At 43.1% G+C, this 27,538-nt stretch overlaps 2 protein-coding genes across 10 annotated transcripts in view; one reads left to right on the top strand and one right to left on the bottom strand.

Annotated features, from left to right (window-relative positions):
• LOC111185348 (uncharacterized) overlaps nucleotides 1–27,538 on the bottom strand; it is a 315,714-nt gene that overhangs the window by 197,685 nt on the left and 90,491 nt on the right. The gene's annotated exons all lie outside the window — the stretch shown is intronic.
• LOC111171183 (kynurenine/alpha-aminoadipate aminotransferase, mitochondrial) overlaps nucleotides 17,524–27,538 on the top strand; it is a 29,104-nt gene continuing 19,089 nt past the window's right edge. For all 4 annotated transcript variants that reach the window (XM_089912696.1, XM_089912694.1, XM_089912697.1 and 1 more), the window contains exons 1-5: nucleotides 17,524–18,231; nucleotides 18,801–18,969; nucleotides 19,947–20,079; nucleotides 23,297–23,371; nucleotides 26,943–27,152. In XM_089912696.1, the coding sequence (XP_089768822.1) occupies nucleotides 18,165–18,231; nucleotides 18,801–18,969; nucleotides 19,947–20,079; nucleotides 23,297–23,371; nucleotides 26,943–27,152 (654 nt within the window). In that variant the 5' untranslated portion in view covers nucleotides 17,524–18,164. The remainder of the gene's footprint in view (nucleotides 18,232–18,800; nucleotides 18,970–19,946; nucleotides 20,080–23,296; nucleotides 23,372–26,942; nucleotides 27,153–27,538) is intronic.

Below are 27,538 nucleotides of genomic sequence, written 5' to 3'. Positions count from 1 at the left end.
CTTTCCATTTATCTGTGTTTTCTTCAACTTCTTTCATCAGAGGCTTATAGTTTTCAGTGGAGATATTTCACTTCCTTGGTTAAATTCATTCTTAAGTATTTCCTTGTTATTGATGCTATTGTGAATGGGATTGTTTTCTTTATTTCTTTGTCAGATGTTTCACTGTTAACATATAGGTAGGCAATTGATTTCTGTATGTTTACTTTGTATCCTGCAGATATACTGAATGCATTTTTAGGTGTAAGAGTTTTTGGTGTAGTCTTTACGGTTTTCTACAAGTAACACTTTGTCATCTGCAAATGGGAACAATTTATTTCACTTCTTTCATTTTTTTGGATGCCTCCTATTTCTTCTTCTCGCCTGATTGCTGTGGCTTGGAATTCCAGTACTATGTTGTGGTTACCCTCACTTACATAAAATATCTTATAGTTAACAACATCCAGTTGTAAGTTGATAACCACTTAACTTCAATAGCATACAGAAACCTTATACTTTTACTTCTCCCCCTTCCTCACATTTTACGTTATTGATGTTACACTTTACATCTTGTTTACACTGTGTATCCAATAACAAACTATTATTATTATGGTTTTTTAATCCATTTGTTTTTTAACTTTTAAGCTAGAGTTGTAAGTGAATTATGAACCACCATTACAATATTAAAGAATCTGACTTTGATTATATTTTATCATTACCAATGAGTTTTACACATTCATACATTTTTACAATGTTAATTAACTTTATTTCCACTTGAAGAACATCCTTAGCATTTCCTGTAAGGTAGGTCTAGTGGTGAGGAGCTCCCTTAGCTTTTGTTTGCACAGGTAAGTATCTCTCACTCATTGCTGAAGGACAGCTTTGCTGGGTATAGTATTCTCCGCTGATGATGGTTCCTCTATGGCCCTTTCTGTCTTTACCAGAGATCGATGGCTATTTTGTGCCCCCAAGTTAAGTTCTGAGGTCTCTAATATATGTGCTTCTTCTGGTATATATTGCCCACGGGCAGGGTTGTCCACACTAACTCAAAGAATTTTTCCTGGAACAGATGCCATTTAAAGATAGAAATTTTTCAACTTACTAAGTATGTGATCTCATGATTATTCCCAGGTGAGGTGTGGGCTAGCATTAGAACGCAAATAGTCTGAACAGCAATTGGGATTGACTCTTACTAGTTAGTGGGAAAATGACTTAATATGTTCCCATCCATCATCCCACCCCAGAAACGTAATGATGGTGGTAGAGTCTTTGATTTTATCTGGGTTCCTGGCCACACCATCTCTCTCTTTGGCTACTCATCAAAGTTGAAAATTTACCCTGAACAGACGTTTCATCTCTACCCAGCCATCCATCCGCTCCACGCTCATCATGATATCGACATATTGTGCTAGATACAGCAGCAACCCAGATTGATATCTTTGTGCAAGTTTACACACTGGAAAGTTTGCATTTGCCTAGACAAACACAACAAATAATATGACAAAAGGTATCTGCCGGGGTGGTTAAGCACAGGCTCTGAATCAGACTGTCTGGATTCAAATCTCAGCTCTGTTACATGTGAGCTTCTATGTCCCAATTTCCCAGTTTATGAAATGCTACTAATAATTGTACCTACCTCACAGAGTTGAGGTTTCAACCCTGATTTTTAACTGGGTCTAAATATTTCCATCATCTAAACCATGTTCTTATCTTAGAAATAAAACTCCCAGTTAAAAGAAGAAGATTGGATGCACATTCACAGAAACACATTTCACAGTTGCAGACTCCAAGATTCTCTGATACTCACCTTTGGGTTTTCATCCATGTCTTGCAAAGTTTCTGTGTGAAACTTTACCTTGCTTAAACTGCCTCATCTTGCTTAAACTGCTTCTTCCTTAGATTGAGGAGCAAAAGCCAACTCACTGAGGAACTTGAAGCTTCTATTCATTCCAGTATTCCAATGAAGTCAATTTATGGTTTTACAATGTTTCTGACCTAACACAGCCATACCATCTGCATTTTACTAAAGATGGTAATCACTAGCCCCCTCGGCCCACACTTTTATTTTTAACTTGTTAACTGGAATAAGCAAATATGACACCATTTTCTTAATGCATAATTTCTTATGAGGTATTTGAATAATGTATTTTAGAGTCAGTACTAATTCACAGAAAGGCAAGCAAGTGGTAGGGATTTTTCTTTTCAGTAAGGAGCAAAGATTCCTTACAAATCTTTGATTCAAATATTTAAATGCAAAAGGTGGGTATATTAATACATTATAAAAATGTTTTTTGAACCACATGCCATAATGACAAAAATAAAGGCATTACAATTGTGGCATTTCCATTTAAGAATGATCAATAAAGGGAGAGGAACCAAGAGGGCGGAGTAGCAGGACGCGCTCTCACTCCCTCTTGCGAGAACACCAGAATCACAACTAGCTGCTGGACAGTCATCGACAGGAAGACACTGGAACTCACCAAAATAGATACCCCACATCCAAAGACAAAGGAGACGCCACAGTGAGACGGTAGGAGGGGCGCAATCACAGTAAAACCAAATCCCATAACTGCTGGGTGGGTGACTCACAGACTGGAGAACACTTATACCACAGAAGTCCACCCACTGGAGTGAAGGTGCTGAGCCCCACGTCAGGCTTCCCAACCTGGGGGTCAGGCAACAGGAGGAGGAATTCCTAGAGAATCAGACTTTGAAGCCTAGCGGGAACTGACTGCAGGACTTCGACAGGACTGGGGGAAAGAGAGACTCCACTCTTGGAGGGCACACACAAAGTAGTGTGCACATCGGGACACAGGGGAAGGAGCAGTGAACCCAGGGGAGACTGAACCAGACCTACCTGCTAGTGTTGGAGGGTGTCCTGCAGCGGCGGCTGTGGGGGGAGGCTGTGGCTCACCCTGGGCACAAGGACACTGGCAGCAGAAGTTCAGGGACGTACTCCTTGGCGTGAGCCGCCCCAGAGTCTGTCATTAGCCCCACCAAAGAGCCCAGGTAGCCCCCAGTGTTGGGCTGCCTCAGGCCAAACAACCAACAGGGAGGGAACCCATCCCCACACATCAACAGTCAAGTAGATTAAAGTTTTACTGAGCTCTGCCCACCAGAGCAACAGTCAGCTCTACACACCACCAGTCCCTCCCATCAGGAAACTTCCACAAGCCTCTTAGATAGCCTCATCCACCAGAGGGCCGACAGCAGAAGCAAGAAGAACTACAATCCTGCAGCCTGTGGAACAAAAACCACATTCACAGAAAGATAGACAAGATGAAAAGGCAGAGGGCTATGTACCAGATGAAGGAACAAGATAAAACCCCAGAAAAACAACTAAATGAAGTGGAGATACGAAACCTTCCAGAAAAAGAATTCAGAATGATGATACTGAAGATGATCCAGGACCTCAGAAAAAGAATGGAGGCAAAGATCGAGAAGATGCAAGAAATGTTTAACAAAGACCTAGAAGAATTAAAGAACAAACAAACAGAGATGAACAATACAATAACTGAAATGAAAACTACACTAGAAGGAATCAATAGCAGAATAACTGAGGCAGGAGAATGGATAAGTGACCTGGAAAACAGAATGGTGGAATTCACTGCTGTGGAACAGAATAAAGAAAAATGAATAAAAAGAAATGAAGACAGCCTACGAGACCTCTGGGACAACATTAAACACAACAACATTTGTATTATAGGGGTCCCAGAAGGAGAAGAGAGAAAGAAAGGACCTGAGAAAATATTTGAAAGAGATTACAGTTGAAAACTTCCCTAACATGGGAAACTAAATAGCCACCCAAGTCCAGGAAGCACAGCGAGTCCCATACAGGATAAACCCAAGGGGAAACACACAGAGATACATAGTCAAAATGTCAAAAATTAAAAACAAAGAAAAATTATTGAAAGCAGCAAGTGAAAAACGAAAAATAACATACAAGGGAACTCCCATAAGTTTAACAGCTAATTTTTCAGCAGAAACTCTATAGGCCAGAAGGGAGTGGCATGATATACTTAAAGCGGTGAAAGGGAAGAACCTACAACCAAGATTACTCTACCCAGCAAGGATCTCATTCAGATACGAAGGAGAAATCAAAAGCTTTACAGACAAGCAAAAGCTAAGAGAATTCAGCACCACCAAGCCAGCTCTACAACAAATGATAAAGGAACTTCTCTAAGTGGGAAACACAAGAGAAGAAAAGGACCTACAAAAACAAACCCAAAACAATTAAGAAAATGGTCATAGGAACATACATATCAATAATTACCTTAAACGTGAATGGATTCAATGCTCCAACCAAAAGACACAGGCTTGCTGAATGGATACAAAAACAAGATCCATATTTATGCTGTCTACAAGAGACCCACTTCAGACCTAGGGACACATACAGGCGAAAGTGAGGGGATGGAAAAAGATATTCCATGCAAATGGAAATCAAAAGAAAGCTGCAGTAGCAATACTCATATCAGATAAAATAGACTTTAAAATAAAGGATGTTACAAGAGACAAGGAAGGACACTACATAATGATCAAGGGATCAATCCAAGAAGAAGATATAACAATTATAAATATCTATGCACCCAACATAGGAGCACCTCAATACATAAGGCAACTGCTAACAGCTATAAAAGGGGAAATCAACAGTAACACAATAATAGTGGGGGACTTTAACACCTCACTTACACCAATGGACAGATCATCCAAAATGAAAATAAATAAGGAAACAGAAGCTTTAAATGACACAATAGACCAGACAGATTTAATTGATATTTATAGGATATTCCATCCAAAAACAGCAGATTACACTTTCTTCTCAAGTGCGCACAGAACATTCTCCAGGATAGATCACATGTTGGGTCACATATCAAGCCTCAATAAATTTAAGAAAATTGAAATCATATCAAGCATCTTTTTGGACCACACTGCTATGAGATTAGAAATCAATTACAGGGAAAAAAACGTAAAAAACACAAACACATGGACACTAAGCAATACATTACTAAATAACCAAGAGATCACTAGAGAAATTAAAGCAGGATTCAAAAAATACCTAGAGACAAATGACAATGAAAACACGATGATCCAAAACCTATGGGATGCAGCAAAAGCAGTTCTAAGAGGGAAGCTTATAGCTATACAAGCCTACCTCAAGAAACAAGAAAAATCTCAAGTAAACAATCTAACCTTACACCTAAAGGAACTAGAGAAAGAAGAACAAACAAAACCCAAAGTTAGCAGAAGGAAAGAAATCATAAAGATCAGAGCAGAAATAAATGAAATAGAAACAATAGCAAAGATCAATAAAACTAAAAGCTGGTTCTTTGAGAAGATAAACAAAATTGATAAACCATTAGCCAGACTTATCAAGAAAAAGAGGGAGAGGACTCAAATCAATAAAATTAGAAATGAAAAAGGAGAAGTTACAACAGACACCACAGAAATACAAAGCATCCTAAGAGATTACTACAAGCAACTCTATGCCAATAAAATGGACAACCTGGAAGAAATGGACAAATTCTTAGAAAGCTATAACCTTCCAAGACTGAACCAGGAAGAAACAGAAAATATGAACAGACCAATCACAAGTAATGAAATTGAAACTGTGATTAAAAATCTTCCAACAAGGGCTTCCCTGAAGGCGCAGTGGTTGAGAGTCCGCCTGCCGATGCAGGGGACACGGGTTTGTGCCCCAGTCCGGGAAGATCCCACATGCCGCGGAGCGGTTGGGCCCGTGAGCCATGGCTGCTGAGCCTGCGCGTCCAGAGCCTGTGCTCTGCAACAGGAGAGGCCACAACAGTGAGAGGGCTGCGTACAGCAAAAAAAAAAAAAAAAATCTTCCAACAAACAGAAGTCCAGGACCAGAGGGCTTCACAGGTGAATTCTATCAAACATTTAGAGAAGAGCTAACATCCACCCTTCTCAAATTCTTCCAAAAAATTGCAGAGGAAGGAACACCCCCAACCTCATTCTGTGAGGCCACCATCACCCTCATACCAAAACCAGACAAAGATACTACAAAAAAGAAAATTACAGGCCAATATCACTGATGAATATAGATGCAAAAATCCTCAACAAAATACTGGCAAATTGAATCCAACAACACATTAAAAGGATCATACACCATGATCAAGTGGGATTTATCCCAGGGATGCAAGGATTCTTCAATATCCACAAATCAATCAGTGTGATACACCACATCAACAAATTAAAGAATAAGAACCATATGATCATTTCAATAGATGCAGAAAAAGCTTTTGACAAGGATGCCACCACCACAGGAGCTGGGGGGAGTAAGGAAAGCTTCTCCCTAAGCCTTTGGAGGGAGCGCAGCCCTGCTCACATCCTGATTTTGACCTCAAGCCTCTGGAACTGTGAGAGAATAAATTTCTGTTGTTTCTGCCCAGTTTGTGGTAATTTGTTATAGCAGCAACAGGAAATTAACACACTGATTCACCCACCGTGGCTGCCCCCCTGCATGTCCATCCATCACAAACCCTGATTCTACCCTCTGAGTGACTCTCACACCCTATGTTTCCTCCCTTCCCCTCCCGTCTCTCATATCCTTACTGTGCAAGCACCTAACTGGCTCCCCCTGTTGATTTTTGCTCTTCTCCCATGCATTCCTACTCAGTAGCAAGGGTGACCGCTAAAGACACATATCTGAAGGGGCCACTTCCTTGAACAAAGCACAGCTACCACAAAGAGAATAAAGTCCAACAGCTTCAACATGGGCGACAATCCCTTCAGGGACCTCCTGCCACCTTCCTCACTGCTCTCTCTGCCCTATCATGGCTTCATCAGGTTCCTCTGCCCCGCCACGCTGCCCCCTCTCTGTACTCCCCTTCTGGCGCCCCACATGCTTAGTCATGTCTCTAACACGTAAATCCCTCCATCACATCCACCAGCACGTGTCCAGCACCAAATGTGTTCCTGGAAGATACCAAGTGCTCAGTAAACACTCTTTGAAATAATGATACAATGTAATCAAATTTCCTCAAGTCACATCAGACCAAATGTGATCAGATACATCTTTTCAGGAATCCCAAGTTTCAACTCAGAATCCATTTTAAGAGAAATAATGTTTGAAACATCCAGTCACCATTCAGAACATTGTTTCCAGTGGGACAAAATGTTGTTTCGTTCAATCAGCCAAAAGATGAACTCCAGCCCACAATCTCTTTAAAATTAGGAACTTGCTCACCTCAAAGCTTGTTCGTTAATTACCACTTGCCTTCCCTCAAGCCAAATCTTCAAGCAAAACATGCACCCATATGTGCTCTGGGAATGCCGGGGGGAACCACAGGTCCTACCCCTTCCTGAGAGAGGGTGCCACACCCAGAGAGAGTAATGAAAGGAAGGACAAGGGAAAGAAAATCAATATTCTCCGCCTGCCCGGGGACCCCTCTACTCCATCTCCCCTACCTCCCATTCAGCCGAGAGCTGCGCACAAGCCCACTGCCCGCTGGTAGCTTCGAGGACAAGTTCATCTCTGCAGTTGAATGTGGTCACACTCCTCCTCTTCTTTACCACCACCATTCTAGGACTTGCCCAAATTAGCAACAAAAACCAATGGAAATCCACTTCTACATTCTCCCCCAATCCATTCAATACATTTGTGATTGCAGTGCCCACCACCATTCTTTCCTCTGGGACACTGATTTATGTAAAACTAATAGGAGTCCTGTCATTCCTTCTAGACCCACAATCGTCCCACCCAAATCTAAGCCTCTTCCCATGATCCCTACCTCAGTAAATAGCACCACTGTCCACCTAGCTCTGCCAACCAGAGACCTAGGAATCACTTTTGTCACTTCCTTCTCCCTGGAACCCATTTCCAATCCATCAAGTACTGTCAGTTTTACCTCCTTATCTGTCCATTCCTCTCAATTTCCACCATCATAATTAATTCTCATCTAGATTATTATCGTAATCTCCGAATTGGTCTCCCTTCAACCACTTTTGCTTCTTCTAATTCATCCTGCGTGTCAAAGGCAAAAGGCACTTATCAAGTTGCCCCTCCAGCTCTTCTGCAGCCCCACCCCACTGCCATCCTGACCTGTATCCTTCAACTTGAACCCTTCAATAGCTCCCTTACTCTTGGGATAAGAATGAAGATGTTGCCTGTAGCCAACAAGGACAGTATTATTTGGCCTCTGCTCTTTCCTAGTTTCATCTCTTCTCACTCAGCTCTTCAGCCTCTAGCCTCCCTTCCCTTCCGTGAATTCACCGTGTTTCCTTCATCTGGGAAATCTTTGCACATTCTGTTCCTGCTGCTGGGAGTGCTCTCCCCTCATCCACTCTGTCTACACCGACTTCTACTCAGCCTTTCGACCTCAGTGGAAAAATATCTTCCTCAGAGGACTATACCCCCCAAGACTGCACCCCTGTGTCATCCTATATCCTCAGGCACTGAGTGCCTTTCTGCTCCGCCCTCACCACTGCATCTCAAAGCACCAAACATAGGAAACGTAAAACAAACCTTGTCCAATTCAGTCTTTGCCCTGGAGGCTTCAACTTGCCAAGAAGAATAATACCTTGCTGCCCATCTTGAATCTTGTTTCCACTGCCACCTGCATACTTCTTCTTGCCCTTTCAACCCCCCACCCCACCAAAAAAAGGCAACGGTAGGTGAGATAGTATCACATACCACCCTTTACTACAGATTTTAAGCCCAGAATGCTCACCAATAAACTTGGTTGTCTAAAACTTAAATCTCTCTCAGATCATGGATAGATTCTGGGATAAACATGTTGGTGAGAAACAAGGATCTCTTTTAAAATTAAGCACTTGATCTTTGTGCTTTATATGTGCACTATGCTCAGACAATTTATACATTTCACTTTGTTCTCTCATTACTTTTTGACTTTTGGAAAACACACATATATTTACTCATCAATAATAGGAACTGTGTGTTATTTGTCTTAGTAAAATCAGTCCACAGTTTGCACTTGGTAAACATTTAATAATCATTTTTAATATAATGGATTTAGTCCCCTTAAGCTTGAGGGAAGAATTTGAGATACATCCTTCTTAAGTAGGATTTCTCAGAATATTCTGAGTTTCCCCTTTTATCATTATTAATATTGCTGATAAGAATGAAAACACCTGACATTTATTAGCATTTATATATCAGACACTGCAAAGCATATTATGCATTTAATATTCATAATAAGCCTATGAAATAGGTAACGTTTTTCACCTATTTTACAGCCTAGGTGATATAAAGAGGTTAAGTAATTTGTCCAAGGACACACAGAGTGTAAGTGATAAAGCTAAGATTTGAAACCAGGCAGTCTGATTCCAAAGCCGTGATCACTCACCACACCACACTGCCTTCTATCACTTTAAAAAGGCCACCACCATAGTTTTCCACTTTGGATAAAACCAACTATGCTCTTAGCTGACCCAGACTTCCTACAGATAACAAATATGAGTACTGTCCAAAGTACAAAAGAGAAGGAAAGAAAGAAAGAAGGAAGGAAGGGAGGGAGGGAGGTGAATTCTACCAAACATTTAGAGAAGAGATAACACTTATCCTTCTGAAATTATTCCAAAAACTGCAGAGGAAGAAGCACTTTCAAACTCATTCTATGAGGCCACCATCACCCTGACACCAAAATCAAACAAAGATATGAAAAAAAGAAGAAAACTACAGGCTAATTTCACTGATGAACATAGATGCAAAAATTCTCAACAAAATACTAGCAAATCAACTCTAACAATACATTAAAAAGATTATACACCATAATCAAGTGGATTAATCCCAGGGATCCTAGGATTTTCAATATCTAGAAATCAATCAATGTGATATATCACATTAACATACTGAAGAATAAAAACCATATGATCACCTCAATAAATGCAGGAAAAGTTTTTGATAAAACTCAATATATATTTATGAGAAACACTCTTCAGAAAATGGAAATAGAGTGAACACACCTCAACATAATAAAGGCCATATAGGACAAACCCACAGCTAACATCATACTCAATGCTGAAAAGCTGAAAGCATTTCCTCTAAGATCAGGAACAAGACAAGGATGCTCACTCTTGCCACATTTATTCAACATAGTTTTGCAAGTCCTAGCCACAGCAATCAGAGAAGAAAAAGAAATAAAAGGAATCCAAATTGGAAAAGAAGAAGTAAACCTGTCACTCCTTGCAGTTGACATGTTACTATAAGTAGAAAATCCAAAAGATGCTACCAGAAAACTACTACAATTCATCAATGAATTCAGCAAAGTTGATGGATACAAAATTAATATACAAAAATCTGTTTAATTTCTATACACTAACAACAAAATATTGGAAAGAGTAATTAAGAAAACAATCCCATTTACCACTCCATCAAAAAGATTAAAATATCTATGAATAAACCTACTAAGGAGGCAAAAACCTCTACTCTGAACACTTTAAGATGCTGATGAAAGAAACTGAAGACGACACAAACAGATGGAAAGATATACTAGATTCTTGTTCTGGAAGCATCAATGTTATTAAAATGATCATACCATCCAAGGCAATCTACAGATTCAATGCAATCTCTATCAAATTACCAATGGCATTTTCACAGAACCAGAACAAAAAATTTTTTAATTTATATGGAAACACAAAAGACCCCAAATGGCCAAAAGAATCTTGAGAAAGAAGAATAAAGCTGAAGGACTCATGCTCCCTGACTTCAAACTACATGTCAAAGCTACAGTCATCAAAAAAGTATGGTACTGGCAGAAAAACAGACATATAGATCAATGGAACAGAATAGAAAACCAGAAATAAACCCACTCACTTATGGTCAATTAATCTATGACAAAGCAAGCAAGAATATACAATGGAGAAAAGACAGTCTCTTCAACATGTGGTGCTGGGAAACCTGGACAGCTACATGTAAAAGAACGAAATTAGAGCATTCTCTAACACCATACACAGAAATAAACTCAAAGGCACATGAAAAGATGCTCAACATAGCTAATTATTAGAGAAATGCAAACCAAAACTACAATGAGGTATCACCTCACAACAGTCAAACTGGCCACCATAAAATGTCTACAAATAATAAATGCTGGAGAGGGTGTGGAGAAAAGGAAATCCTCCTACACTGTTGGTGGGAATGTGAATTGGTGCAGCCACTATGGAGAACAGTATGGAGGTTCCTTAAGAAACTAAAAGTAGAGCTACCATATGATCCAGCAATCCCATTACTGGACATATATCCAGAGAAAACCTAATTTGGAAAGACACATGCATCCCAATCTTCACAACAGCACAATTTCCAATAGCCAAAACATGGAGGCAACCTAAGTGTCCATTGATGGATGAATGGATAAAGAAGATATGATATATATATATATATATGTATATATGTATATATATATATATATATATATATATATATACAATGGAATATTACTCAGCCATAAAAAAGAATGAAATAATTCCATTTGCAGTAACACGGATGGACCTGGAGATTATCACACTAAGTGAAATAAGTCAGACAGTGGATGACAAATATTATATGATATCACTTTATGTGGAATCTTTAAAAATTACACAAATGAACTTAGTTACAAAACTGAAGTAGACACAGAGACATGGAAAACAAACTTATGCTTACCAAAGCAGATAGCAGGGGCACAGATTAGGAGTTTGGGATTAAAATATGTACACTACTATATATAAAATAAGTTCCTACTGTATAGCACAAGGATCTATGCTCAATATTTTTTAAAACCTATAATGGAAAAGAATCTGAAAAGAATATATATGTTTAACTGAATCACTTTGCTGCACACTTGAAACTACCCAAAATTGCAAATTAACTATACTTCAATTTTAAAAAAAGATACTTCGGAGTCTTAACTCACAGTACCTAGGAATGTGACCTTATTTGAAGATAGAGTCCTTGCAGAGGTAACCAAGTTAACATGAGGCAATGAAGGTGAGCCCTAGTCTAATGTGGCTGGTGTTCTTATAAAAAAAACAGAAGTTTGAAAACAGGGACCTGCACACAACAGGGAGATGCCAAGTGAAGATGAAGACAGAGATCAGGGTGATGCAACACAAGCCAAGGAACATTAAAAATTACCAACGGGCTTCCCTGGTGGCACAGTGGTTAAGAATCTGCCTGCCAATGCAGGGGACACAGGTTCAAGCCCTGGTCCGGGAGGATCCCACATGCCGCAGAACAGATGGACCTGTGTGCCACAACTACTGAGCCTGTGCTCTAGAGCCTGAGAGCCACAACTGCTGAGCCTGTGTGCTGCAACTACGGAGCCCACACGCCTCGAGCCCGTGCTCCACAACAGGAGAAGCCACCGCAATGAGAAGCCTGCGCACCGCAGTGAATAGTGGCCCCCGCTCGCCGCAGCTAGAGAAAGCCCACGTACAGCAACAAAGACCCAGTGCAGCCAAAAATAAATAAATGTAATAAATAAATTTTTTAAAAAATTACTAGCAAACCACCAGCATCTAGTCGAGAGGCCTGGAGCAGATTCCTGGTCACAGGTCTCAGGGAGAACCACCCCTGCTGACACCTTCATCCTGCACTTCCAACCTCCAGACCTGTGGCTGGTCTCCGTCATCTCTTTAAAGGTGTTACAGCCCCCAGCACAGAGGAAGCACTCAACAATTGTTTAGAGGATGACTGGGTCCACAAGCCCTGGCCCTTTCATGCATTCTGTCCCCAGGAGTCCTAAGCCAAGTCTTTAAAAGGCAGCCTGAGCTGTGACCTTGCTCACTCACCCCACACCCGGGAAACAACTCCTTCTGCGGTTGCTCCTGACAATTTCAAAGTCTGGTCTATTGGATTTCTCTGGCAATCAACTATCTCTTCAGTTTTCAGCTTCTGATTGTCAGGTAAGCTGTCCCCAACTCAGCCCTTGCCTACCCTTTCCCACCACTGTGGCCATCCTCTGCCTGCATTTTCTAAGCACAACCCTCAGGTCCCCTGCGTTCCAGTAGCCGCCCTGATGGGCCACCTCTCTGCCTCCCTACCTGACCTAAATCATCACCACCTCATAATGAATCAGCACCCTCAGCCTCTCACCTGTCAAACTCCAGCAGCCAAGCAGAAAATTCAGCAAACCCATGAAGCTTGAGAGCTTGCATCTTATGATGAGCTGGCCTGAAATCTCTTTAGTTTTGTCTCCTTTAGTTTTGTTACCATTGATTGGACGTGTGTGTGTGTGTGTGTGTGTGTGTGTGTGTGTGAGGGGGTCACAGGATGAGTTCCACACTTCAAAAAAATGTCTGTATGTAATAAATAGTATAAGAAGCACAGACCTGTGCATGAATATGGCTACAAAGGCTAAACTTTTTTTTTCTTGGCTCAGAACACCAAACACCTTTCACCAAACAGGTTCCTGCCGACAAAGGGAAGAAGTTTAAGTTGTATTAAGTATCTAAGGGAAGCACACTAATTAAAAGGGGGATAAAAATCCTGAAGTCTCTAGTAACATCAGTATCTCTAGTTTTGTTTTTTTTTGTTTTTTTTTTTTTGCGGTACGCAGGCCTCTCACTGTTGTGGCCTCTCCCATAGCGGAGCACAGGCTCTGGACACGCAGGCTCAGCAGCCATGGCTCACGGGCCCCGCCGCTCCGCGGCATGTGGGATCCTCCTGGACGGGGGCACGAACCCGTGTCCCCTGCATCGGCAGGCGGACTCCCAACCACTGCGCCACCAGGGAAGCCCAGTATCTCTAGTTTTATTTCATAATTAACTATGGTCTCTAACTTAGTTAGATGTGAGAGCTTCTTGAGCTAATTTCTAGGAACATTCAGAGGCAACACACTTTTTAAAATAGATAACCTCACAAAGATTCTTAATTGTGTACACGAATTAACTAAGGACATAATTTGCCTTAAAAATTTCCATTTGGAAGCTGAGTCCTTAAGTTTTGCTAAGAACATTGTTACTATCTGTAACAACAGCTAACAGTCACTGAATGCTTTCACAGCAAGCAGGCCACTGTGCTGAGAAGCTTCAGAGATTCTCTGATTAATCCTGCCCACGGCCCTGTGAGCAAATGGATGCCCAGAAAGATTAAGTACCTTGTGCAAAATACCCAGCTGGCAAATCATTAAGCGGGATTTAAAACAGCGGTCCCCAACCTTTTTGGCACCAGAGACAGGTTTCGTGGAAGACACTTCTTCCACAGAGTGGGGAGTGGGGTGGGAATTGTTTGGGGATGAATCAAGCGCATTACATTTATTGTGCACTTTATTTCTACTATTATTACACTGTAATATATAATGAAATAATTATACAACTCACCATAATGCAGAATCAGTGGGAGCCCTGAGCTTGTTTTCCTGCAACTAGATGGTCCCACCTGGGGCTGATGAGAGACAGTGACACCCGAAGTGCGTTGTTTATGTCCACTCTACTCCATGATCTCATTTTGGTTGCTGTCACTGCAGAAAACCCCGCTTCTCAAGGATAGGATGTTGGAAATTGAAGCAGGCTTTTCAGTGCTTTTGTGGCCATCTCAGGATATCCCATCTTGACTTTAATCCAGAACATATGGTGATTTGAAATTGTCTCAAACATACTTTTAAGGCCACTGTCATTTGCGATCTCAAGCAGTTGATCCTCTTCTAGCACAAAGTTGATTCACCTGGCTTATTCACAAATGGGTCACAGACCCATTCCTTCCCAGTTCAGGGGGTCTTTTGTGGTTGTGAAGTAACGCTCAAACTCTTCTGAAAGCTGAGATAGCTGAGCATGCACCAGGTGGGAGAAAGAAGGCCCTGGCTCAGTCTCTTTAAAAATCTCCGCTAATGTTTGAAACATGTCAAAAATCCCAATGTTTACTTGCCGCCCCCATAATTCCAGTCCGGCTTTGAATGCAGCCACTTTATCTGTGGACTTGAACACAGTTGTCGCTCTCTCCTGAAGTGACAGATTGATGTCGTTGAGCAGGTGGAATATGTCACACGAGTAAGCAAGTTTTGTGACCCATTCTGTGTCACTGAAATGTGCTGCCAGTGGCGACTGTTCTTCTAAAAGAAATCTCTGGAGCGGCTCTCGTAACTCAGAAACTCTGGCCAGTGATCTACCTTTAGAAACCATCTCACTTCTGTGTATAAGAGAAGACGTGGGTGCTCTGTGTTCATCTCCTCACAGAGCTGCATGAACAGACGTGAGTTAAGGGCATGTACTTTAACGTGGTTGATAATTTTAATCACATCCTGCAAAACGCTGTTAAGTTCAGGTGACATTTTTCGGCTAGCCGGCACATCTCTACGATGACACGGTGTGTAGACTCACATTGAGAAGCGACCTCTTTGACCCGAGTAGTGAAACCAGAAAGCCGTCCAGTCACGGCAGCCGCTCTGTCCATACATATACCGACGCAAAATGACCCGTTCAGTTTTCCTGATATGTAATCATTCAAAGACTTGACTAGCTCTGCAGCTGTGCTGTGGTGTTGTTTGGCAACAAAAGCGCACATAACACATCCTCAGGCACATCCTCCTGAAAAATATATCGCACAAAAACAAGCATTGTTGCCTTGTTGTCAACAGCGGTAGACTCGTCAACCTGGATTGCGTACCACGGTGACTCATTGATCCTCTCTAACAATTGTGCCTCAGTATCCTCTGCTATTTCATCAATTCGTCTAGTTATGGTGCTAGCCGAAAGAGGAACACGTGCCACCTTTTGAGCTGCAGCCTCTCCTAAAAGTTCACGACAAATGTCCTTAGCAGCAGGCAGGATCGACTCTTCACCAACAGTAAAGGGCTTCTTAGCTTTAGCAATGTGGTTAGCCACTAAGAATGATACTCTCAGTGCAAACACATGTGATGAAGTGGTGGCCTTCAGTAATTGCTTCTGTTCTTCATGTTCATGTTTTTTTCTTTTGAAAAACTCTAAAGCCTTGTCTTTTAATGCAGGATGCTTGGTCTCCATGTGGCGAACCAGTTTTGAAGGTTTCATGGCTTCACTGGATAGCAGGACACCACATAATATATAAAGCGGGCTTGGAGAATGTGAATCACCTGTTGCGATGAACCCGTAATTTAAGTAGGACTCTTGGTATTTTCTTTTAAATGCAGCTTTCTTCTTGTTAGCAGTCTTAAGAGTCTTCTGCTGTCTCATCATTGGGTCTTTCCCCCTTTTCAAAGACGCTCTCCCACGTTTGTTTTTTACTCATTTTGGCTAGGATTAGCTTGTGGGCTTACCAAAACTGTGACTGAGACAAGTGCACAGTGCAGGGAAGAGGCATGGATGGAACTGGTAAATAAAATAATGGGTGGGCCACACACGGACTAAAATAAGTGTCAGATTCTGACTTAAAGCCTGCCACCAGATGCAGCTTGTCACTTGCCACTCACTGATAAGGTTACCTGAGTCTGCAGTTGATTTATGATGGTCTCTGTGCCATCAAACCTCTCTGCTAAGGATAATCTGTATTTGCAGCTGCTCCCCAGCACTAGCATCACCGCCTCAGCTCCTCCTCAGATCACCAGGCATTAGATTCTCATAAGGAGCGCGCAACCTACATCCCCCGCATGCACAGTTCACAGTAGGGTTTGCGCTCCTGTGAGAATCTAGTGCCACCACTGATCTGACAGGAGGCGGAGCTCAGGCGGCAATGAGAGCAATGGGGAGCGGCTGTAAATACAGATGGAGCTTCACTCACTGGCCCACCGCTCACCTCCTGCTGTTCCTAACAGTCCATGGACCGGTACTGGCCCGTGGCCTGGGAGTTGGGGACCCCTGATTTAAACCACTTGAAGTCTCTGAATCCAGAACTCCATCCCCGCTTGGGTTTCTAGTAGCTTTACTAATGATATTCCCTGTGTTCCTCAGCTGGGGGCATAAAGATTTCCCTGGGTTATCTTATCCTGTGGTTGCCAGGACCTACTAAGGGCAGAAGTGTCTCCAAGACCAAATTATTTATGTCTAAGAAAGCCCTTGGCCGAGGGTCAATACTCACTCGTGCAGGAAGAACTCAATAATGCTTACCGAATGAATGAATCCAGGGTGGAATATGGTGAAAAGAAATGATTCTTTAATACCCATTTAAGAATTAAAAAAGAGAGACTGTCTCCAAATCTTCTCTCATTCAGGGCTCACGTGGAACGCTGTGCATTCCATTTGGATGATTCAGGAAGGAGAAATCACGGCTAAAACTGGTGGGAGTCTGAGGAAAAGGATTATTCTGTGAGAAAAGGGGACAAGGTGCTATTAGCCCCAAAGACAGGCATCTTTTTGGATCGACACTTGCAACCTAAATCTACACTGAGTGGTCGAAAACAACCCAAGCGGAGGGGAGACGCTAAAATGTGAGGAGAGCCTCTTTCTATCAGCACTCCATCCTCACTCTAAAACGCTCAGATCTTGCAAACAGGGGCGCTGGAAATCACCCGCGTCGCTTTGGTGACTCCCCAGGAGACTGTCTATAGCTATCCTTCTGAGATGAGAGTTTTGCGCCCTGTTGCTCAGGCACCCAGGCCGTGCGGCTGGCTCTCCAGGACCTGGGCACAGAGGACTCAGGCCCCTCCACCAGCCCCTCAGGGAGATCCCCGCCGGCTCCCCGGCCAACCCGACGCTTTCCTGCGGCGACTCCAGCTGCAGGGTCAGGAGTCAGACCGGGTTTTGAATTGCCTCAGGCCGTGGTTCAGGCAGGCGGCCAGCTTCCCCGCACCTCCTGCGCCAAGACGGATGGCCAGGTTGGAGGCTTGTGGCCAGGTCTCCAGGCGGAACCGAGGCCTGGGGCAGAGACCAGTCTGCAGGCGTGGAGGGCGGGGCGGGCCGTGAGGCGCTGCCGGGGGCGGGGACGCGCTGGATGCCAGGCCGGGGGTGGGGATCGGCCAGGAGGGCCGAGGCCAGTGGGTGTGCTGAAGGGCCTTGGAGGCGTGGTCACAGGGCTGGAAACCCGCCGGAGGGGCGGCCGGTGGCCATAGGCCGCGTCGCGCAGGGCGGGAGGGGCACGCATCCTAACCTGCCAGTGGACTTTGCCAGTCCTGCTACGCGCCAGGCCGGATCCTAACCAGGCTCTCGCGCAGCCAACAGCCGGGCCTTCGGCGGCCTCTCCTGGCTCCGCGCGCCAGACCACACTCGGGGGACAGCAGAGGTGGCCTTTCCAGGGCAGGGATTAGGGGGCAGGATTGACACGGATCCTTGGTTTTCCCAGGCTTCAACCACCTAAGGCGGGGCTTGCCGCTTGGAATCCGAGAATGAATTACACACGGTTCATCACGGCTGCGAGCGCGGCCAGAAAGCCTTCTGCCATTCGAGTCATGAGTGAGTCCGGGCCCTGCTCTCCCACTGGAAGGGGCGGTCCCCGCAGAGCTGCTCGGGGCGGCCTGTGCCCGGCTCTGCGCAGACCTGGCACAGAAGGCTCGCTGGAACGGGCACGAGTGTGGGCCATCAGCAGTAGAGAGAGGGCAGGCCGCTGTGGACACGTCCTGCTTCGGCTCCAGAGGGCTCTTCCGGGCACAGGAGTCGGGGTTCGGCTCAGCGTGCGGGCGCGTGCGGAGTGGGGAGGGCGGGTTCGCCGGAGAGAGAGGGGTGCGCGCGGAGCCGGGCACGGAAGGGCCGAGTGGAAGCCCGTCTTCTGTTACTGTGACCCTTGGCTTGTCTGCCTGATCACTCCGCCTTCTTAGATGCACGTGTCTATTCCTTAGTTCCTCCACCGGTGAGGTCGGCCCACAAAAAAAGGCATCTTCTGTGTTTCTTTCGGACTAGCATTCTATCACTAGAAGTCGTTACACTTTAAAGTTTTACTGACTTTAATGCAGCATGCTGAACCATCTCTGTTTAGGAAGGTCTTCACTGAAAGTGTTTCTTCTTCTCCTCCTTATTTGTTGTAGCTGAGATATTGGGCAAGTCATCGAAATCTGTCCTCTCCCTGGCGACTGGAGCACCAAACCCCAACACGTTCCCTTTCAAGTCTGCGGTTATCACCATAGACAACGGAGAGACCATCCAATTTGATGAAAAGATGATGAAGAGAGCACTGCAGTATTCTCAGAGTGCTGGGTACCGATCAGTAAATAATGTAACCTTGTTGGTTCATTTTCATGAGCAACATTCTACAGCCCGCTGATAGAGTGATGTGTGCGTTTTTTAACTGGGTATTCAGCAGTGAGGAAGGTTTGGGGAAGAGCTTTAGAAAAAAAATAATTGCAGCAATGATACTGAATGCCTAAGACGCCAGGGACTGCTTCTCAACCTTACACGACTAGGAGAGGGAGAGAAGGCTTTTGAAAGTAGGTACCATTTGAGCTGAGACTGGAATAAAAGAGAGAGAGAGAATATAGCTAGGTGAAGAAGCAGGGTAGGAGAAAGGAGGAAAAGGATGACCCAGGAAGCAGCCAGTTTAGGTCCTAGGGAAATTTTTTAATGATTATGTTCCCTTTCTAAACGGGCAGCTATGTAAGCACGTTGCCCTCAGTTCAGATGTGTTTAATTTCATAAAGGCAAACTGTAACACATATTCTAAGGCTTTCCTTAGCTGGTCTTCTTCCAGTGATAAAGGGTAACTTGCAGAGTGTCTATGAATTATACTTTATTAAAGCCTGTCTGCTCTGTGATTGAAGAATAATGCATGTTGGGTGCATAAAAATTGTGTTGTATATAATGTATACCTAGGCTTTTCTTTCCATGATGCAAAGAACTTACTGAACCTGCTCTTCTAGGTATCCTATAGAAATCTCCCTAAGGGAAACAAAAAATGAATTACGCAGTGAGTGCTCTAATGTAAAAGAAAAAGTACAGGCTTTGGAATGAGAAAGCTGTAGATTCAAATCTCAGCTCTTTTAATCACCAACTGATTAACTTATGTGGATTTCTTAATCTCTAAGTCTGTTGCCTTGTCTTTTAAGTAAAGATATTAATATTGGCAAAAAGCATTTGAGGACCTTTAAAGTGCCTGCTATAAAGCCACCATTTAGTTCCTGTCTACTATTATTATGATTTTCACTACTGTCAATTTTTACATGCATTTTATGCTTTAGACTCCCAGAGCTGTTATCTTGGCTAAAACAGTTTCAAGTAAAATTGCATAATCCTCCCACCATCCATTATCCACCCAGCCAAGGACAAATGGACACGTGTGTCACGTGTGGCAGCCAAGAAGGTCTCTGTAAGGTAAGACTGGAAAGAAAGACACCCGTGGGAAGAATCAAATATTATGTTCACCCATACAGCCATCTCTCCCTTAGCCACAGAGCATCATGTTCTGTGGGTTATGAAGGCTTCCCTGTCTTCACCTAGAATCATAAGTGGAACTTAAAGACATTCACCAACCTGATTTCTCTTAAACAGAGATCCCACCATCAATGACCCAGAGCTCTGAGTCATTAGGACAAGATTCCGGTTCAGGAAGAACTCAACCACTACCTACACCTTAGTGAGCACTGCTTAGTTTCATCTAGCTCGGAGATGCAGGCTACATTTCAGTTATGCTTGTGGTTATGACATTTCAACCCATGACTTTTAAATTCTTCGAGGGTGTATCCTGATACTCCTGAGATGAAACGTCATTCCTTTGTGTGTCTGCTGCTGTCATCGTCTGTGCCGGCTGCCCCTTGTACCCTGACTCCCTCTTGGCTGTGCTTCTCCAGGTCTACGTATATGTCTGTGTCTGTGGCTGACTTCTCCTCTGGGTTACTTTCTCTCTCTCTTTCCCTCTCTCTCTCTCTCTCTGCCTCTCTCCTGGGTTCCAGGAACTCCACAGAGGTAACCACCACTGGGGGGTCCCCGCATAAAGAGACTGCATATATGGTTCTCAGTTTCATCTATTTGTTTCTTTTCTTTTTCATGAATAATTAGTCCTGGAAAGGAGGCTCTACATTCAGTCCTCACACCTAGATGAAAGTATGACTCTTGTTTTTCTCAAAGCAGAGTAGCTTTCTTGCTCTTCTTTTTTATGTAAATGTGAAAGCTGGTTAGTTTTCATGAATTTTCATTAAATTATTATTACATAATAATATATTAAAGTAATAAGACTATAATTTTCCTCCCTCTTTGTGGACTTAATTAGGAAAAAGGATTAGCTGCTGTTTCAGTTTTATTGTTGAAGAGAAATATTTGTGATGCCCCAGACAAGTAGGGAAAAAAAAGGACTTCAGTGAATTTCTTTTCTTAGGAAGGAACACTATGTGCCTTTTTTTTTTTCCAGAAAGATGCAGAAGAAAGTTTCTTCTTTGTCTGTTGCAACATCAGTCATATCAAAGAGGAAGAGAGCATAGATGGCCAAATGCATCAGTAACTCACTGGCTTATAGCCATGCTTGTTCCAGAGGCCTCCTGGGAATCCGGTTTAATATTTCTCTCACTTTGTTCTCCAGGATGGATATTATTTTAGGTGTCCGTGTCTCAGATAATAAACAGCCCTCCCTCCTCATTTAGGATATTTGACTTTCTCATGTCCCCTAATTGACATGGGAAATGAATGTGATGAGGTTTTCATCTGATCCACAGATGATACAAAAGCCACCTCAGTGATCTGTTTGGTCCTAGGATGTCTTGTAAATCCTGAATCAATGAACTTGTCAGAGGAAGATACTGTTTGTCATAAAAGGCCAAAAGCTCATAAGGAAACGTAAATGGAACATCCTAGTCCAAATTGGAAAAAAATGTCACATCTTCTGTCTCAATGGATAATGGCCGTGCTGTTTGTCAAGAGATCTAGTTTGTTAAAATGATATAGGGAGGAGAGGCTTGACCTGGGGATTGTGAAATGTCACAGGTTGGGAAAGGATTATTCTCTGACTCGTGTAAGATTTAGTCAGAATGGACCCCTCTGATTTAGGCTGGAAAAATCTCTTGTGTGGCTCTACTGATGTCACGAGGCATCATACTGTCCTCAAGATCCCCCGAGACTTGTGGGCCTTGTCCTCCCTGACCTCTGAGTCTCCTTTACCCTTGCTGAGCCCCTCCTCCTTTCTGGAATGCTCCCCTTCCTCCTTGCCCTGCCCCCCTTGCAGTGTCCCTTATGTATGGGAGCCCCGTGAGGCTGGGCCCCCAAACCTCTTTCCCCTTCACACACACACACCTTCCCTGGGCATCACACCCGGCGATCACGTCCATGCCATTAACTCCAGGCTCCCTGCACATCCACGTGTCCACCGATCCAGGCTGTCTCAAAGGCACCTCAGACCAAACACTCACCTGCTTCTCCCTCAGAACAGACAGCGCTGGGGGTGCTTTTCAGTCAGCGGCACTCCTCCCACCACCTCCCCACCTGCACAGCCAGGAATCCAGGGCTCCCTCCTGACACCTGTCCTTCCTCGCGCCCCCTCAGTCCACAGTTAGGTCTGCTGGTTCTGATTTCCTAAATACCGCTCAGTTCTCTCCAGCCCCACCATCATCAACCCATCCAGACCACCCTTACCTTTCCCAAAGACTGCAGCAAAAACCTCCCAAGTGAGCCTAAAAACTTCCCAGACTCCACCTGTACTCTCATTCCTTTTTGATACTTTGAGTTTGCAGCCAGAATGACTTTCTCAAATGCCTGTCTGGTCACCTGACTGCCCGGTCCCGCCCTCTACTTAAAATTCTCACTGGGTTCACTTGGCCCAGAAGGCCTCCCTGGGACGCTCTCTGCCCACTTCCCTCTGAGCTCCTTCCACTCTCCTCTTCACACTCCACCTCAAGCCACAGGATTCTTTCAGTTTCTCAAACTGTGCACGTATTGTCACCCCTCCTCCTACTCGTCACGTCCTCAGGGAAGCCCTCCCTGAATGCTCTAAGTTCCCTGAGTGCCCAAGTCCTCCTACAATGAGCACGTAGAGCCTTGGCATCGATACGTAATAGTGCTTATCACCGATTTTACATATGCATTTATCTGAGTAGTTACTTGATTAGAATCTAGCTTTCAATGAACTAGCACCTCCACGAGGATAAAAACCATCCCACTATGCTCATCAGTTTGTCTCCATAGGTCCTGGCTTAGAGCAAAGATTTTTAAATTATTCAAAGAAGGAATACATGCATTTTAGGAGCCAAACCAGTTATGTATATATATATATATTTTTAAACCTAGAACGGAGGTTTGCAAACTGTGGCTTGAGAGCCAAGCCAGCCCTTGTCTGATTCCGTAAATAGAGTTTTATTGGAACTCAGCCACACCATCGGCTGACGTATTGTCTACAGCTTTCTCACCACAGAGGCAGAGATGAGTAGTTGCAATGGAGACACCAGGGCTCACAACATACGTCCCATCTGGCATTTACAGAAAACTTGCCAACTCCTTCTCTAGAATCCTAGTGAGCCCAAACTAAAAAAAACAAAAAAGGGGGGGGGAGGTGTTTTCTAAAAATGGAAACCAGACTAACGAAGCTAACCTATGCTTCTTTTGTTAGGTATTTGAGATGATCCTTAATCCTGGAGATAATATCCTCGTAAATGAACCTATTTATTCAGGAACAATTCATGCTGTGAGTACACATGTCTACAAAAGGCAACTCTCTTTTCTTCTAACAAATAAGAACCACTGCACCTTGAGAATTCTCTGTCCACTGAAACATAAAATAGCATCTTTCTTCTTAAACAGGAGAATCATTAATATTTGCAAAATATGTGAAATGTTCCCTCTGCTTTATACATTTCTCCTTACAAGGTCTAAATGTAGAGGTGCTAAAATTGGGTCTTGCAAAATCATGTCCAGATGTGTTAATATTCCACCTGAAATGTGACTTAATTTACAAAGACATTTTTTCACTACCACCTGTATTACCACATGCGTAAGGATGGCCATATGTCAGTGTAGGATAACTGTACAGTAACATGGTACGATCAGGACTTTCCTCTCCAGTGTTAATTAACGGGACTCTAATATCCAGAACGAGGAATCGCATCACCTGCTCTGCTGTGCCCTGGTCAGAACACACCACTGTCGGGGGCACAATACTTTTGGGTCGATGTGAATACAGACTGGAGCACAGTCGGAGAAAAGCGACCAGAGTGAACAAAGAAATGGAAATAATACCATAGGTTGAATTGTTTTAGGAACTATGCTCTTTTCTGCAGAGAGAGAAGACTCCACGGGGCCATGAGAATTGTCCTCAAGTACATGAAATCTAGCCATGTGACAGAGGAGTTAGATTTGTCTGAGCATGTCCTCCGGTTCATAGAAATTGAACCAAAGGGTAGAAACTACAGGGAAACAATTTCAACTCAATGTAACAACCGTATAACCATCAGCCTTACCAGCTCTCTGAGGAGTAAAGCACTGCCCATCACTGCAGGGGCTCAAAGAAAGAAGCCAGACACAAAAGGACAAATATTGTATGATTCCACTTGTACTAAATATCAAAAACAGGCAAATTCATAGAGACAGGAAGTTGATGAGAGGTTACCAGGGCCTGGGGGAGGGGGAAATGGGGAGCTGTTGCTTAATGACTACAGGGTTTCTGTTTAGAGTGATGAAAAGATTCTGGAGATTGATAGTGAGAGATGCACACATTATGAACGTAATTAATGCCACTGAATCCCACACGTTAAAATGGCAGAATTTTTGTTATATATATTTTACCACAATTTTAAAAACTAAAGTAAAATAATGGCCTTAATCATTGGATACTAATTATTCATTATTTTCCTGAACTCCAAAGATGTAAGATTACACAATGCCTGTAAATGTAAAACTTGTATCTATGTAAATAGCACGATGCACACACGTTTTCACATGCCCAAACAGAAACCCGTGCCACACTGTGAGGGAATATGCCGACGGTTCATATGCGTTTATCTCGTGACCCAGTATGAACTTGTTTTATTCATGTACATGTGTTTTTAAAGTCTAAGGCCTTTTAAATTTGCCACGAGTAGGGTCTGGATTATTCTCACTTAGTGCATAAGTCTACATTTGACCACTAATATGTGTGTTTGCATATCCTTTGAAAAATTTTTTTCTGAGAACTTCACTCAATTATTGGGGGTTTTTTCTTAATTTTTATTGAAATATAGTTTATTTACAATGTCATGTTAGTTTCAGGTATACAGCAAAGTGATTCAGATATATATATATCTGTTCTTTTTCACATTCTTTTCCATGGTAGGTTATTACAGGATATTGAGTATACACTTCGCTGTGCTATACAGTAGGAACTTGCTGTTTATTTATTTTATATATTGTAGTATGTATATGTTAATCCCAAACTCCTAATTTATCCCTCCCCACCTTTCCCCTTTAGTAACCATAAGTTTGTTTTCTATGTCTGTGAGTCTGTCTGTTTTATAAATAAGTTCATTTGTATCCTTGTCTTAGACTCCAGATATAAGTGCTATCATATGATGTTTGTCTTTCTCTGTCTTACTTCACTCAGTATGACAATCTCTAGGTCCATCCATGTTGCTGCAAATGGCATTATTTCATTCTTTTTTATGTCTGAGTAATATTCCGTTGTATATATGGACCATATTTTCTTTATCCGTTCATCTGCTGATGGACATTTTAAGTTGCTTCCATGTCTTAACTATTGTCAACAGTGCTGCTATGAACATTAGGGTGCATGTATCTTTTTGAATTATACTTTTCTCCATATATATGCCCAGGAGTGGGATCACTGAATCATATGGTAACTCTACTTCTGGTCTTTTAAGAACCTCCATACTGTCTGTTCTCCATAGTGGCTACACCAATTTACATTCCCACCAACAATGTCAGAGGCCCTTTCCTCCACACCCTCTCCAGCATTTATTATTTGTAGACTTTCTGATGGTGGGCATTCTGACTCATTTGAGGTGGTACCTCATTGTAGTTTTCATTTGCATTTCTCTAATAATTAGGGATGTTGAACATCTTGTCATGTGCCTGTTGGCCATCTGTATGTCTTCTTTGGAGAAATGTCTACTTCAGTCTTCTGTCCATTTTTTGATTGGGTTGTTTTTTTTTATTTTTTGATATTGAGCTGTATGAGCTGTTTGTATACTTTGGAAATTAATCCCTTGTCAGTTGCACAGTTGGCAAATGTTTTCTCCCAGTCTGTAGGTTGTCTTTTCATTTTGTTGATGGTTTCCTTTGCTTGTTATTAATAAGTCCCAATTTTTCTTTATGAACATAAAAATACAAGACTTTTATAAAACTATGTCTATAAGCAAGGCCACTATTTTCAACTTCAGCCTCTGCAATTGGTACAGTATTGAAACACTTCCACATGCCTTGATGAGCCACTGCCACTATGCTCCCTGGCTCCCCTGGCTCCTCTCCTAAGACCACCCTGAACCCCCCATGGTACAGAGCTAATGCTGACCTGGCATGGGGCCTACAGGATGCACCTGAAGTGCCCGTGCTACACCACTTGTCCAATATTTTGAATATCACCTCTGCTTATAACTATTTTATGTATTAGCATCACAGATGCTTTATATGATGAATTTACTTTGTAAAAAAATTCCTTAATAAACTCCTATTTTATGAAGCAGTTCTAACCATAATTATAAAGATGATACAGTCAGAAGAGGCTGGGTTATGCTGTGGAATAGCTGACTCCTTATCTCGCTGGCCTATGGCTGCAAAGTCCTGTCTTTCTCTCACACGCCGTGTCCACGGTCAGGCCACCAAGCTCTGTGCCATGCTATCTTCATCCCAGGCCCCAGAGTGACAGAAGCAGCCTCATCTGGACCGCTGCCAGTCTTAGAGCAGGGGGAACAGGGAACGAGAGACCCAAGCTGGGATTTAAAGCTTCTGCTTGGAAGGAACACCCATCACTTCTGCACGCAATTTATTGACCAAAGCCAGACCCCTGGCCAAGCCTGCCATATATGAGCAGGGATGTCTACCCTTCCTCCAGGAATTGACAGGGAATATTTTTGAACCATAATGGAAGCTTAACCGGGGCAACAGTGGAATCAGAAAATACCACCTCAGCCCTTGGGTGTAGGGCTGAGTGCAGGTTTGTGTTTAAGGGTATAAATGGTAACATTTTCGTTACTGTAAGAACCAGTGACTATGATATTTGGTATCATGTCTGAGTCTTGGGTTTTCTTTTCTCCTGTCCTCCACAGGTGCAACCACTGGGCTGCAACGTTATTAACATTTCCAGTGATGAGCACGGGATTATTCCAGACTCCCTCAGAGAAATACTTTCCAAATGGAAACCAGAAGATTCAAAGAACCCCAAGAAAAACACCCCCAAATTTCTTTATACTGTCCCAAATGGCAACAACCCTGCCGGGAACTCATTAACAACTAACCGCAAAAAGGAAATCTATGAGGTATTTTCAAAGATTGTGTTCCGTGGCTGTGTTCTTGTTTCTTTCTGACCCTTTAGAAGAGTGCTCTCAAGTTCCTTCTCTGATTAGCCTCTTGCTCTCAAGGAAGATGATTTTTTTATTTTATTTTATTTTTTGCGGTACGCGGGCCTCTCACTGTTGTGGCCTCTCCCGTTGCGGAGCACAGGCTCCGGACGCGCAGACCCAGCGGCCATGGCTCACGGGCCCAGCCGCTCTGTGGCATGTGGGATCTTCCCGGACCGGGACACGAACCCGTGTCCCCTGCATCGGCCGGCGGACTCTCAACCATTCGCTACCAGGGAAGCCCAAGGAAGATGATTTTTAATAAAAGGGTCCCCATAAATTTAAACTCAAGAAACTATTACGCT

This window comes from Delphinapterus leucas, chromosome 6 (assembly GCF_059928025.1).
Source record: "Delphinapterus leucas isolate spDelLeu-1000000601 "Yukka" chromosome 6, BTC_Dleu_Yukka2, whole genome shotgun sequence".
NCBI classification, from domain to species: domain Eukaryota; kingdom Metazoa; phylum Chordata; class Mammalia; order Artiodactyla; family Monodontidae; genus Delphinapterus; species Delphinapterus leucas.
The sequence above is the reverse complement of the archived record's forward strand: the minus strand, read 5'-3'. Positions and strand labels throughout refer to the sequence as shown.